General features: G+C 36.8%; 1 protein-coding gene across 2 annotated transcripts in view; it reads left to right on the forward strand.

Moving 5' to 3' along the window:
• The window catches only part of GIN1 (gypsy retrotransposon integrase 1), a 29,760-nt gene that overhangs the window by 12,167 nt on the left and 1,614 nt on the right, over positions 1–15,979 (forward strand). The window contains exons 3-7 of one of the 2 annotated variants that reach the window (XM_027545510.1): positions 1,018–1,211; positions 2,847–3,152; positions 8,928–9,119; positions 9,209–9,382; positions 9,824–10,109. In XM_027545510.1, coding sequence (XP_027401311.1) covers positions 1,018–1,211; positions 2,847–3,152; positions 8,928–9,119; positions 9,209–9,382; positions 9,824–10,109 — 1,152 coding nt within the window. Of the gene's footprint in view, positions 1–1,017; positions 1,212–2,846; positions 3,153–8,927; positions 9,120–9,208; positions 9,383–9,823; positions 10,110–15,979 lie in introns of those variants that run through there. The other variant, XM_027545512.1, reaches the window with a different exon arrangement.

Consider the following 15,979-nt stretch of genomic DNA (forward strand, 5'->3'; position numbering starts at 1 on the left):
TGCTTTAGTCACGTCCCACTCTGCGATCCCGTAGATTGTAGCCCGCCAGGCTTCTGTGTCCATGGGACTCTCCAGGCAAGAATACTGGAGTGGGTTGCCATGTCCTGCAGGCAGTCTTCCCACCCAGGGACTGAACCTGCATCTGTCATGTCTCTTACACACCTATTACATTTTACACTAAAGAGTATTCGTTCATTCGTTCACTTAATGATTTATGCACCAATTGTTTACTGAGTTCCTACTATGTGCCAGTCACATTTTAGGCCTTGGGAATACACTGATGAATGAAATAGATTAGGCTCCTGGCCTTAAGCTGCTTACTTTCTAATTCAAGTAAGGAATGTTCCACTCAGCATATTCTTAGCTAAGCACACTAACAATGGCGTCTTTTTGAGTTTGAATATTCATCCACACTGGAGAAGTGGCAGTTCTCTTCATGCCTTGATTACATTGCTCATAGACTATTTTTAGGTGTCTCCAAAGGAAAGCAGAACTGTCCTGAAGATTAAAGTTCTGCTACTTTCTTGGCTTTACTAACCCTATTTCCTACTCAAATCCAGAAAAACTTAAGAGAGGTGGTGGCTTACAAAAGTACAGCTCTGATGAAATGCTCTTTTGGAAAATTCTATTCCAGAAGTTGCTTATCTGTACATAATTTATTTGCTAATTCATGCCATTTTTAGGAGGTGCCTGCTGCAAGTGTTTTTCTAGTTTGATTACTCCCATAGGAAGATGATTTTATACTACCATATTACCATGTGCTTTGGTGAACAAGTTAGCTCTACTTGATTTGATAGCTACAAAACTATAGCAGCTAGATCTACATATCCAGTAAGTATAACAGTGGAAGATGTTTCAGATTGTATGGTAGCATCATCACAAATATTCTATCTTAGAGGGAGAAAGATTTAACCAAAACAAAAACCCTCATGGTTTGAAGATAAGGCTGTGATTATCTTAAAACTATATAGATGTCTAAAAATTGCAATGATATCATTTTGGTGTTTTTTATTCTAGAAAAGAAGCTGTTTTATGTCGGAAAAGACAGAAAACAGGATCGCTTGGTAGTTGTTTCAGAAGAAGAAAAAAAGAAAGTCCTAAGAGAATGCCATGAAAATGACACTGGAGCCCATCATGGCATATCCAGAACCCTTACTCTAGTGGAATCCAGTTACTATTGGACTTCTGTGACCAATGATGTCAAACAGTGGGTATGGCTTATGTCTTTAGAATATTTTGAATAATGTCTTTATGGTATACATTCAAAATTCATTACTGCTTTAGATTAACTCTAGATATCACTTCTCATTAAGTACTTTTTGTATGGTCACTTCTCAAGTACTTTTTGTATGGGTAGTTTTTTGTGCAGAACATTTGAAGAGAGTTTTATTTCCCTTCAAAAGTCTTCTTTAAAATCACTGAAATATAATTTGAACTAGAACAAAACATTATTTAAATATTTGAATTTACTACATTTAGATTATCTTGGGCACAGATTTTCATCATTGAACTATTTTGTGTGGCAGAATTTAAATGGGGCTGAAGTTTCTTTGACTAAAAATAAGTCACTACATTTTTAATGACATTCATACAGTCTTTTCTTGAGAAGAGAATATGTTTGTGATAAATCAAGCCCAGTATGTTTCTCATCTTTTGTGCCTGTTACTGTCTTGACATAGAAAATGTCAAGTATGACAGAAACCCCCAACCAAAAAATGAAGTTGTGAAGATAATGAAGTTCTTCTGAGTTTTGTAACGTTATAACCCATTAGGACCTTCAGCTTCTTCTGATAGAAAATTCAGGGATTCTTGCTGCTAGGTCAGCTGATCCCTACTCGTGTGCTCATGTGCTGTCTGTAGCAAATGGTAGAAATTCCTTGGTTTATGTGTGAGGATCCTTTAATAATTGTGATAGTGCATTAAAAGACTGTCATTTCAGGCATAAAAAATTAACATATTTAATTTAACCAAGTATCATTTGTGAGTCTGTGAAGGTATTCCAAAGACCTCAGTGTTTGTATTCACCTTTAGAACATGCCACACACTCCTTTTCCAATATTCAGTGAAGTCTTTGTCAAATCTTTATCATTGAGAAATGAATTTTGGATGTAAGGTTATTTGTGATGAGAACTAGTTTAAGTTAGAAAATAAAAATTTAATCAAAAGTAACTATATTTCAGTAAAATCATTTTAAAATTTTTGTTCAGGCCTTGATTTGAAAGTAGTTTCCAAAATAGAGTTCCGGAAATATGTTGAACAATGGCATCTTCCACAAGTCGGTCAATTTATATCTTCTCATCTCACTACAGTGAAAACACCATGACAGCATGGGCTGGATTTTTGTTCGTACTCTTTTCCTAGGACCTAGAGGAATTTCTGGCATCTAAAAATATTGCTTGAATAAAGTTATATTTTAATAAATATTACTGCAGTAGATGAATGAATGAACTTATTAGAGTGGTATCTTTAAAAGAAAAATATTTTTTGCTTATAGAAATTATATACTCACATACTGATGTAAAATTGTAGCAAATATGTTTTGAGATCTATTCATTTAATAAGTATTTATTGATTGTAAACCAGAATTATGTTCCATGTGAATAAGACCCATTAACATGGTCATTGAATAGTTGATTTCAATTAATTAATAGCAATTAATTAATAGCAAATATTTGATTATTCTGAATAGGTTTCATTTTATTCTGAGTACAGTCCAAAAGTTTCTCCCTTAAAATATAAAGTACCTATATCAACCGTTACAAAGTTCAGATTTATAATACTGCTTTTTTTATATTGGATATATTAACACTTGTCTATCTTTTCTTTATTATATGCCTGTTTTATAGGTATATGCTTGTCAGCATTGCCAAGTGGCAAAAAATACAGTTATTCTAGCACCTAAACAGCACCTTCTCAAAGTGGAGAATCCATGGAGTATAGTTACTGTTGATCTGATGGGCCCATTTCATACAAGCAACAGAAGTCATGTATATGCTATAATCATGACAGATTTGTTCACAAAATGGGTTGTGATTTTGCCTCTTTGTGATGTTTCAGCATCAGAAATTTCTAAAGCTATTATCAACATATTTTTCTTATATGGGCCTCCTCAGAAAATAATAATGGACCAAAGAGATGAATTCATTCATCAGGTAAGACAAATAAACTACTTAGATCTAGGAGCATATTTTACTCACTTTTCAGTGTACAACACAGCTTATTATATGATGCTTAATAAGTTTAGATAAATTCCTACAGGTATAAAGGTTAAATATTGTATAGTACAAAAGTAGTTGAACTGGAAATTAAGAGACCACTATTTTAGTATCAGTACTTACTATGCCACTAAATAATTGAAACTTATCTTTAGTTTTCTTCAAACTAAAATGAGATGGGACCAAATAGTCTTTTTTTGCTACTAGCTTAAAAATTCTGTGATTGACATGTAGAGGGAGAATTGACTAAATGGAGAAGTATTATACATCATTTCATGAATGAGAATATTCAATATTATAATATCAATTTTTCTAAAATCAAAATTAATTTATATGATTAATGGATTTCTAATCAGCATTAAATAGGAGGAAGCATTTTCCCTTGCCCTGGCCTTTTTATCCAAATTAAAGTTAACCTTAAAGAATAAGCAGACAGTAATATATACAAAAAATCTAACAAAGGAATATACTACTATATTTAGAGGTATATTATTAAATTTTTACAATTGACAAAAGACTGGTATAAATAACCAGACTAAGTTCACAGCACCTTTGATATCTCAATCCAGAAGAAATACCTAAAGTTATACTTATTAAATAGTTAGGGCTTGGGTCAGGGGGTTCCTAAGGTGATCTCCAGGTTTTATATTAATAATTCACTAGGAGGACTCTGCAGATGGACATACTCATGCCTAAGATTTATATAATTAAAGGATACAAAGCAAGATTAACAGAGAAAAGGCTCATGGGGATAAGTCCAGGGGAAAACCAGGAACAAACTTGTAAGACATTCTCTCCCAGTGGAGTCTCACAGGACATGGTTAATTCTCCCAGTGAAGAGTTGTAGCAACACATGTAAATTGTTGTCTACTTGGGAAGCTTATTACAGACTTGGTGCCTGGGATTTTAAATGGAAGCCGATCACATTGGCACCCAAAATTCTAGAGTCTCTAAAGAAGTTTTCAGCATAAACCACCTTCTTTGTAAAACAGTTTAGGCACCATGAGCCATCCTTAATCCGTTAGGGAATGGTAGAAACCCTCACAGAATCCAGGTTCCTAGTCATCAGCCAAGGGCTAACTTTGTAAGCAGGACTTTCACAGGATAGCAGCCTTAGTTCTGCTGTGTTAACTCTTCCTACACAGGTCCAAACAACTTAGTGTTTATGTCCTAATCACTTAGCCATTTAAGAGAATAATAGTCATAAATTGAAAGAAAACTATTTTCATTTCATTCTTAAATAGCTTCAGTTAGTTACTAATGGGATATATATGCCTGTTGACCTCTGCTCAGTTTTTCAAACCTTGGAATCAGATTAAACACTGTAATCATTTCCTGTTTCACAATGATTTTTATACAATTGTTGCTTTTTATCATAGAGCGTAGAGCAAAAGTCACTTAGTCGTGTCCAACTCTTTGTGACCCCTTGGACGATAGCCTGCCAGGCTCTTCCGTTCATGGGATTCTCCAGGCAAGAATACTGCAGTGGGTTGCCATTCCCTTCTCCATGGGATCTTCCTACCCCAGGGATTGAACCTAGGTCTCCCGGATTACAGGCAGATTCTTTACTGTCTGAGCTACTAGGAAATCATGGCACCTATCAAAGAACACTTCTATAGAGATACATCATTATCGAGAGAAATGTAGTCTTACCTAATCTAATGTTGAAACCGTAAACTACCTTAAGCTAGTAGTTTCTAAGGTGTCCAACAGATGCCAAGGGGGCCATTTGGCACAGAGTTCGGTAATTATGTTCAAAATGATAGAGCTGGTATCACAAGAGAGTGGAGTTGGGGAAGGATTATTTAATACATTTAATTTAGTTAATAGCATAAATAAAAATTTTCTAATTATTTCTATTTATTTCTATAATATGATTTTAGGATTACTGCATACCAAAATTATTTTCAGATAAATTAAAATTTTTGTGTTTTTTAATTGAAACAAACAAAAATTCAATTAACTTAAAAAAAAAAAAAAACTCCAGAGACTGACTTGACATTCCAGGCTTAGGGAACAGAGGCATAAATTTGAATGGAAAAATCACCAAATTTGGGCTGTTTAAAAATTAGAAATTTGTATGTGGTAAAATTTGTATGTGGTCAGTTTTCATTCCAATCCCAAAGAAAGGCAATGCGAAAGAATGCTCAAACTACCACACAATTGCATGCATCTCAATGGCACCCCACTCCAGCACTCTTGCCTGGAAAATCCCATGGATGGAGGAGCCTGGTAGGCTCCAGTCCATGGGGTCGATGAGGGTTGGACACGACTGAGCCACTTCACTTTCACTTTTCACTATCATGCATTGGAAAAGGAAATGGCAACCCACTCCAGTGTTCTTGCCTGGAGAATCTCAGGGACAGGGAAGCCTGGTGGGCTGCCGTCTATGGGGTCGCACAGAGTCGGACACGACTGAAGTGACTGAGCAGCAGCACACACTAGTAAAGTAATGCTCCAAATTCTCCAAGCCAGGCTTCAGCAATATGTGAACCGTGAACTTCCTGATTTCCTGATGTTCAAGCTGGTTTTAGAAAAGGCAGAGGAACCAGAGATCAAATTGCCAACATCCGCTGGATCATGGAAAAAGCAAGAGAGTTCCACAAAAACATCTGTTTCTGCTTTATTGACTATGCCAAAGCCTTTGACTGTGTGGATCACAATAAACTGTGGACAATTAAGAAAGAGATGGGAATACCAGACCACCTGACCTGCCTCTTGAGAAATCTGTATGCAGGTCAGGAAGCATGGAACAACAGACTGGTTCCAGATAGGAAAAGGAGTCCATCAAGGCTGTATATTGTCACCCTGCTTATTTAACTTATATGCACAGTACATCATGAGAAACGCTGGACTGGAAGAAACACAAGCTGGAATCAAGATTGCCGGGAGAAATATCACTAACCTCAGATATGCAGATGACGCCACCCTTATGGCAGAAAGTGAAGAGGAACTCAAAAGCCTCTTGATGAAAGTGAAAGTGGAGAGTGAAAAAGTTGGCTTAAAGCTCAACATTCAGAAAATGAAGATCATGGCATCCGGTCCCATCACTTCATGGGAAATAGATGGGGAAACAGTGGAAACAGTGTCAGACTTTATTTTTCTGGGCTCCAAAATCACTGCAGATGGTGACTGCAGCCATGAAATTAAAAGACGCTTGCTCCTTGGAAGGAAAGTGATGACCAACCTAGATAGTATATTGAAAAGCAGAGACATTACTTTGCCAACAAAGGTTCGTCTAGTCAAGGCTATGGTTTTTCCTGTGGTCATGTATGGATGTGAGAGTTGGACTGTGAAGAAGGCTGAGCACTGAAGAATTGATGCTTTTGAACTGTGGTGTTGGAGAAGACTTGAGAGTCCCTTGGACTGCAAGGAGATCCAACCAGTCCATTCTGAAGGAGATCAGCCCTGGGATTTCTTTGGAAGGAATGATGCTAAAGCTGAAATTCCAGTACTTTGGCCACCTCATGCAAAGAGTTGACTCATTGGAAAAGACTCTGATGCTGGGAGGGATTGGGGGCAGGAGGAGAAGGGGACAACAGAGGATGAGATGGCTGGATGGCATCACTGACTCAATGGCTGTGAGTCTGGGTGAACTCCGGGAGATGGTGATGGACAGTGAGGCCTGGCGTGCTGCGATTCATGGGGTTGCAAAGAGTCGGACACGACTGAGCGACTGAACTGAAAATAGCCAAAACATAAAGGCCAAGAAACAGGCCAACAAAAATAATGCAGATTCATGCAGGAAAGTGTTACTGCCTTTATTATAAAAGATTCAAACAAAAAACTGAGTCAGTGACAGAAATGTAATTCACAAGAGGGAATAAAAATATGAAAAAAGATTCAAACCGAATAGTAATGAGTAAGGCACTCATTTTTTGTTTATCCATATCAAGAAAAATAGTAATAATAACAAAAATATCAAGTCGACTATAGATCAGAGAATGCGATGGCACCCCACTCCAATAATCTTGCCTGGAAAATCCCATGGACGGAGGAGCCTGGTAGGCTGCACACACATGCATGCATATGTTTTCTGGTTAGATTAAAAATCTGGGTAAAAGATTTTATTACATATATTATACATACATATTTTGTGTGTATAACTATGTAAAAAATATATGGAATCTAGAAAGTGGTATTGATGAATCTGTCTGTAGGGCAGCAGTAGAGACAGAGACATCGAGGACAGATTTGTAGACACAGCAGGGGAGGGAGAGAGCGGGATTGATTGATAAGAGTAGCACTGAAACAACACACTGCCACACGTGAAACACACACATTGCCACACGTAAGACACAGTGGGAATTTGCTGTGTGACGCAGGGAGCTCAGCCTGGGGCACTCACACCCGTGAGGGGTGGGATGGGCTGGGACGTGGGAAGGAGTTTCAGGAGGGCGGGGACATATGTATACTCACGGCTGATTCATGCTGATGTATGGCAGAAACCAACACAACACTGTAAAGCAGTTATTCTCCAATTAAAAATAAATACATTAAAAAAATTTTTTTTAGAAAATTAAAAAAAAATGTAAAGAAGCTAAAACAAAAATTTGTATGGTTAACCATACAAGTTGTATGGGGTTTTTAAGAGCAATGAGGTTACAGATTTGTTTTTTAAATTTTTCAGTTTGTGTTATCATTATATTATGTTATTATCAGTTTGTGTTTCAGTATGTGTTATCATTATTAGCTTAGTGATTAAAATATGCATAACCATCGGTTGTTTTCTGATTGGTGCTCAGCAATAACTAGTTCTCCTAGCCTTCCAAATAGGCTGTCCTAGCCTCTTGCAGGTGAGTAAACCCAAGTAGCACTTTTGGCCAGAGAAACTAAATGAATGAACGTGTGACACTTTCAACTCAAAGTATTGAAAACCTCATGCTCAATTCTTCATTCTTCCAGTCTTATTCTTTCTCTGGAGAATCAACTGAATATTTCAGGTGTGACCCTAAGCGATAGTGGATTTTCTCTTATCCGGGATTGTTGAGGTACCTGGGGGAGGCCAGTTGCTTTGGAGAGACACCCTGGCCTGTAGCTGGCCTTGTCCTAGCAAGTAGTAAAATTTCTGAGTTGAACCCCTGAGCCTTGATTGGGTTTTGTAACTTGCCTACCTTGACTAAGGTAGCAGTCATCTGCAAAATAAGGAATGACAATATTAGAGCTTTTGTTTATTTTTTCCATCCAATAAGAAAGAAATGAAGCTTTTACTAATATGTATAAATTGATAATAGCCTCCTGAATCAACAAAGCAGAAGACTGTGTGTTGCACATGGTATGGAAATGTATCTTGGGAGAAAAGTGAGAATCTGCAACATGTGGGAGTCCATAGTGGCCCCTCACTCATTTTTTGCTTTCCTGACAGTAATCTAGTTTCTAGATATTGTCCAGTTTTCACCAAACTACCCTTCATGGAATGGGCTTCCCAGGCTCGGCGGTAAATGCAGGTTTGATCCATGGATCGGGAAGATCCCCTGGAGAAGGGAAATGGCAACCCACTCCAGTATTCTTGCCTGAGAAATCCATGGACAGAGGAGCCTAGTGGGGCTATGGTCCATGGGATGGCAGAAGAGTTGGACACGACTTAGCCACTGACACAGCAAACAAATGGTCAAGGAAAAGGCAAGATTTAAATTCTTTTGAAACCTTTCCATCAAGGGAAAAATAAAATACAGACTTTTAAAGTCACTGTTGTTTTTATGTATTTTTCAGATCAATGTAGAGCTATGTGAATTGTTTGGCACAAAGCAAATTGTTATTTCTCATGCCTCCCAAACAATTAATCCAGCTGAAAGTACACCTAGCACTATCAAAACCTTTCTTTCCAAACATTGTGTGGACTACCCAAACGACTGGGATGACCACCTGCCAGCTGTTTCATTTGCCTTCAACGTCACTCACTTGGTATGTATCTATTTATAATTCAGTACTTTTGAGTTATGATTATCTCTTGGCTGCATGTTTTATTACAGATTGTTTATTTTTCTTGATAGGAACCTACTAAAAATACACCATATTTTCAAATGTTTAATCGAAATCCTTACATGCCTGAATCTTCAGATATTCGTGAAGTGGATGGTGATAATACAAGTATGTTTGCCAAAATTCTAGATGCAATTAAAGAAGCTGATAAAATAATGGAGAATAAGACAACTTCAGTGGGCCAGGTGATTCTAATAGAAAAAAAACTATAAAGTCTATAAAATGATACAAAAAAGTTTTTTCAGTATATATACACACACACATACATATGATACACACTGAAACCAAATTTTTTCTATTGAATTCTGCATGTCTTGATTAAACTGTGTTTATTAGCTATGAAATTCTGAGAGACATTAATAGGACCATGTGTTTTGGAATGAAGGTGCAGCTGAATTCAAACCCCTGGTCTTGCTTCCCAGTTGTTTAACTTGGGCCTGTTACTTCCTCTCATATTTCTTTATAAAGTTGGGGTAATACTGATTTTGAAATACTATTTTAAAAAATTAAGTGGGATTCTTCCGTAGCTTTCAGTAGCATCTCAGTAATATTTTTATTATAATATTATCTGTATTTGCCTTCAAGAAACTATAGCTGTTTCATCCTTTTTTTTTTAATACTTGCAGATGGAGAACAACAATTGTCATGAATTAAATAAAAGCAAAATCATTGTTAAAAAGAAACCGAAGCAACTAAATCCATTTCATCTGAAAGTGGGTCATGAAGTGTTAAGGCAGAGGAAAAACTGGTGGAAGGATGGTCGCTTCCGGTCTGAATGGGTCGGCCCTTGTGTCATAGACTACATTACGGAGAACGGGGGCGCTGTTCTGCGAGACAGCTCTGGGGCTAGACTTAAACGACCTATCAAGATGTCCCACCTGAAGCCCTATGTCAGAGAATCGGGTGAACAAGGTAAACATCTGTCACCTTTCTACGTTTGTACTTTCTTTGAATGAATAGAGAAGTTAAATTATAAGAAATCTCTCCTTCTCCTCCCTGCTTTTCCTTTGGTTAGGTTTTATTTTCCCTTTTCATTCTTATAAAATTTTGTACAATGTTGGAGCCCAAAGAGTGTTGTTTTAATTAACATATGGTTTCTGAAGCTGTCAGGTTTGTAAGAGATTTTATTTTGATTTCTAGTGTACTTTCCACACACTTCTCCCCACCGTTCATGTGCAGGACACTGGACATCTTTCATAGAGGGAAGAATTATGTGTTCATTATTTGCACTTTCAGAATATTTTGTCACTCTTAGCATGACATGATAGTAGCTAAGATAAATAATGCCAAAACAAACACTATCTGGAATTCTGTTGTGAGATAAATATATTAGGGGACATTTAAAAATGTGATTGATTTTTAATGTTGCATCTTAAAACGGCCATGGTAAATGCAGGGGAAGGTGAGTGAGAGGTTCTGAGAATGATGCGCTATTATAAGAGGTGAACAGCACCCTAGATGATGCTACTTGCTCCACAATGTGAATCTGAATAGTTAAGATATCCTGATCTTCTCTAATACTTTCTTTCATGGACTAGAGCTAATTGATATGGCTTTCAGTTTAAATCCTACTTTATTGAAGCTTTTATTTTGTCCTATAGTATCTGCTTTCTAGACTTTCTTTGAGGTAGGTAACTGAAAGGGAATAAATTGGTATCTTAGCTAGTTACTTTTGTTTTTTCTGTAAAGAAAGATAAAATAATTCAAAATTTTTTGAATCTGAGTACCAATTAATAAAGATACAATTTAGTGCCTTTTAAAACAGTATAAACAACTGTGTTATTTAACAGTCTTAAGTAAATAATAAATAATAATTAAAAAATAATGATAATAGATGACCCTCTTTCTTAGGATATGAAGCCCTTGAGGCTGCTCAACTGTTTCTGATCTGGGTCACAACTCTCATGTTAGAAGCTCTTAGTACCTTTCTTTCTGCTTGTGACAGAACCAGTTGCTCTAGTAAACTTATCTTGGACCATTCCAACTCAGAAAGCTCCCAGCACCTTCATTCTCTGTTAGAGGAAGCACTTTTATTCCTTGTGCCTTCTCAGTTCTAAGCTACCCTTTATGATTTCTTCCTTCTGCCAGTTAAGTAGGAACAAAAGATTATAAGGTGCAGGTTGTCCTTTCTTCCGATTTTCCCTTCAATCCTTGGTGTTCAGGACTTGATTCCTTCTAATGTGTTAACCTTCCTAAATTAATGCAAAACCTGTGTTTAAAATGTTACTGCATCAGGATCTGTCTCACCATTTTGTAACTTGCTCTTGCCAAAGCATTTCTTAAGGAGACCTAACATTCTGCTACAACTGAATATTTCAGAATCCAGCTGAATAGAACAATTTCTAAACTAGCAATACAATTTTTGCTTCATGCTTAAATTCTCTACAGATTCTTCTTCCAGTAATACAAGGGAAATTGCAAAATTAGTTCTAGTGTACATATAAGGAACCTGAGATTGATGGGTAAAATTGTTTTTCTTATTAATCAAAAGAAGTACTAATCCAGCTGAAGTCTGGTTCTTGTTTACTCTGATCGGTTTTTGTGTATTTCTCTTATTTGTAGAAATTCAAAACAAGTGTGATTGCTATCACCTTTTCCTTTGGTAGCACATATTTTCCTGAAAATCTTCACCTCAAAAGCTGATTTTAAAGTCTTTGAATTAAATTTAAAGTAAATATAATGCCTCTGAGTAGTCATCCCATTCTTTTGACGTAAATTTGAACATAGTGTAGCCAAAAGGACTATGAATTTGTCTGCACTGTTGCTCTTACCAGCCTCGAGATGTCGTAACTGCAGTAAAGCTCACCAGCCGGAACAGACATGCTTCTGTTGCCAACTTCTCATCCATACCGAGAGGGGGCACATTCAGTACTAGGCTGGCAGTGTTTCTCATTGCTGTTTTAAGCAGGCCTGTGTGTCTGTCTGTCTAGTTCAGTTCCAGGCACCTTTTCAAGACTATTTTAACAAATTTTATGCCATACCATCGTGTCTGTTCATAGTCATAATGTTTTCCTTTGAGTGGAAAAATGTTATTGACTCCCCATTATTGTATGTGACATAGATTTTGAGTAATTTTGTTTTGATTGGGAATTATCGTGATCAGTATGTGTCTGCCTCCCCTAAAGGCCCTGGTCTGATTGCCCCTCACAGTTTGAGAAATGGTTTTTATTCTTTAATAAGTTTCCCATTGCTGCCATAACAATTTACCACAAATTTAGTGGCTTAAAACACTTACTGTCTCACAGTTCTGTACTTAGAAATCTGGTATAGATCTCAGTGGGCTACAGTAAGGCATGGCAGGGCTGTGTTCTTTTCTGGAGGCTCAAGAGGGTGTTTTGTGCATTTTCCACCTTCTAGAGGCTGCTCAGATCACTTGACTTGTGGTCCTCTTCCTGTCTTAAAAGCCAGCAGTGGGGTAGAGTTCTTCTCACATTATATCACTCCAGCCTCCTATTCTTCCTTCATCCTCTGTGTTTCAGGTCACCTGTGCTTGGGCCCATCCTGATAATCCAAGATATCCTCTCTACTTTAAGGTTGATTGGTCAGTTGGTTAGCAACCTTAATTCCATCACTACCCTAATCCTCCTTTACCATGTTAGGTAACGTAATCACAAGGTAAATGAATTAGTACATAGCTACCATTAGGGGTCCACTATTCTGCCTAACAGGAGAAGGAAATGGCAACCCACTCCAGTATTCTCGCCTAGAGAATCCCGTGGACAGAGGAGCCTGGTGTCCATAGGGTCACACAGAGTCGGACACGAATGAAGCAACGTAGCAGCAGCAGCAGCATTCTGCCTAACACAGTTATGGTCTGCACTCATAATAGAAAACAGAGCTTAGTCCCTATATTAAATAAAGTTTGACTTTATTGTTAATGCACAGTCATCTGTTGGTATCCACAGGGAATCAGTTCCAGGACCCCTGTGGATACCAAAATCCACATGTGCCCAGGTCCCTTGTATGAAATGGCCCTGTTCTTCCCCACCTCCACATCCGTGGTGCAAACCCTGGGGTATGAACACCAACTGTAGTTCCTGCACAGCGCCTCCCTTTGACTTCTTAGTTATGTCATCTCAAAATAAGAATCATTCAGTTCTCTGTTAGTACTGGTTTATCTACTACAATAATTAAGTAGTATCAAACTACAGTTATTTATTTTATCATGAGAAAAGCCCTAGTATGGCAACACATCATGCTAGTTTTAGGATATCAGACCATGTATAGGATTAGTCAAGACACTTCATTTCAGAATGAGAAAATTGTCATGAAACCTTATATTTTTTCTATTTGAAAAAATAAGTTAATCCAAATCACTGAGACTTTTCTGAGGCCTTGGTTTTAATACGTGGTTTTAATTTTTCTCCTTAGGGAAATTTTAATATTCTTACCTCACTTTGTTTTTTACTCTAAGACTAAATAAGAAAAAGTATGTCAAAACTGCTGATAATACCTTCTTGACATGTCTTGAAAATACCTCTCCTTCTGAGAAACTAAAGACTTAGTCAGTCTGGTCAAAACTGAAATAATGCTTTCATCAAGCATTTATATTAGTAACTAAATCAATAGAATGAGAAAATAAAAATTAGGTAAATTCTGTCATGTAATGTGACTGAGTAGACTAGTCCTTTAATATGGTTTTGTTTATCTCTGTTTATAATGGGGGCAAAAACTTATCTTGTTCTTTTCTTTATCTGTAACTCAGGATTATTCTAGATTAGTACTAATAGATATATAATGAAAAAACTATGTAATATATAATTTAAAATTTTCTAGTAACCATGTTAAAAAAAGTAGGTGAAAATAATTTGTTATATATTTTATAATAATCCAATATATCTAAAATAGTATTATTTCAGCATTCATGTAAGGCCTCAAAAATCTCTTTCTGGTAAATCTTTGGTAATCTTTTTTGAAGTTAAAGAACATTTCTGTTGGCTGTACTAGGTTTAGAACAAAGTAGGATGGAAACATATTTGACCTTTCCAAATGAATGAGAATTATTTTTTCTGTACAAAGGCAACTTGAAATCTCCAGAGTAGTTTTCCATTCCATATAGAGTAACTTTTGTAGACTTTGCTGAATATAATCCTGATTAGCTGCAGTTTTGTCTCACTAAGTTACTTTAAAGCTTACTTAAGAAAGTGTGTGTATACATCAGATGTAGATTGGTTACTTACATTTGGAAGATCTTGTCTTTTACAAACAAGTGAGGTTGGTCAAGTCCTTTTGTTTCAAAGTCTGTGTAACTAGGAGATGCTTACACTCAAGGTCTTTGAATGCATTTTCAGGAAATCAAAGGGATAACTTCTAAAAACTTTGCATCTATCCATAGTTTCCCTGTTGATACATGTTTACTGGACATATTTTTCTATAGTAGACCTGCTTTATCTGTATGGAAAAACATTTTGAGACAGAAAACTTCCTTCGTCAAAGATCTCTGCAGAGATCCAGTTAGGAAATACTTAACATGCTTATAGTAACCGCCCTCACTCGTACCTGGTGGCGTTGTGCCCGGGGCTCAGAAACCCTCCAAGACTTATTAGACAGGTGTCATCAGCAGGTGTCATTCTTACCCCGCCTAACCTTCCAAGTGACTACCTAGCTTTCTCTGATATTAACAGACTAAAAGCAAACTTTGATGTTGAACCTCTAGAACACATTCTAAAGGTGTTTCAATTTCACTGATCCTTTTTTCCTCTTTCCTGCTACTGTTGAGCATAGCACATCTCCTGGGTTGCCTGATTTTTTTTTATCTTTCAGAATTGTTCTCTTGTTCAGCATTTCATTGCCTACTAACATAGAAAAATCATTTTGTTATCACCTTCAATTATCCATACTTTTATTTCCATCATAACTATGTGTATCTTAACAGCATTTTCAATGTAATTACTGCTTTTGCATTAATAAGAATTGGTGAGGTTAAACTTAGAAAACCTCTTAAAACTAAAATACCAGGTACACTTTCCCTAATGAAGAAGTAAATGGGCAAAACTAAATGTCCATACAAGCCCAAGTCTACTTATGCCACCTGTTAGGAAAGAGCATAGCTTTGTTTGATCTTTTGATGTTTGTAAATTTAAAGTTCATAAATGTGTGACTTACAGGGTTGGAATAGATTCAGTTAGCTTTTCACATATTCAGTTCAGTTCAGTTCAGTCACTTAGTCGTGTCTGACTCTTTGCAACGCCATGGACTGCAGCACGCCAGGCCTCCCTGTCCATTGCCAACTCCCCAGAGTTTACTCAAACTCATGTCCATTGAGTCGGTGATGCCATGTAACCATCTCATCCTCTGTCATCCCCTTCTCCTCCGCCTTCAATCTTTCTCAGCATCAGGGTCTTTTCAAATGGTCAGCTTTTCGCATCAGGTAGCCAAAGTATTGGAGTTTCAGCTTCAGCATCAGTCCTTCCAATATTAGTATGAGGATAAGTATTGTGGAATCATGTTCTGGGATATATTAGCACATTTATCTGCTTTGAGAAACTTTCATTGATCTTTAGTCTAAATGAGCTATTAATGTTCCTTTTGCTCTTTCTTGAACTTAAAATTTGAGGGTTCTTTAAGCTATTAAAATCTTTAAGAGATTCTGTTAATGTTTTGGGAGAAAATTCAAAAAGAGATGACAGGGGTCCAGGAAGCTAATCAGTGGTAGTAGAATAGTTCCTTGTTGTAATGAATTAAAATACTATGTAGGGTGGAATTCTTTTATCTACATTAACCTTTGTTTATAAAGATTCTGCTGCTTTGCCATCTGTTTAACCCTCATTTTAAACATTTTT

Source organism: Bos indicus x Bos taurus, chromosome 7, assembly GCF_003369695.1.
Source record: "Bos indicus x Bos taurus breed Angus x Brahman F1 hybrid chromosome 7, Bos_hybrid_MaternalHap_v2.0, whole genome shotgun sequence".
Taxonomy (NCBI): domain Eukaryota; kingdom Metazoa; phylum Chordata; class Mammalia; order Artiodactyla; family Bovidae; genus Bos; species Bos indicus x Bos taurus.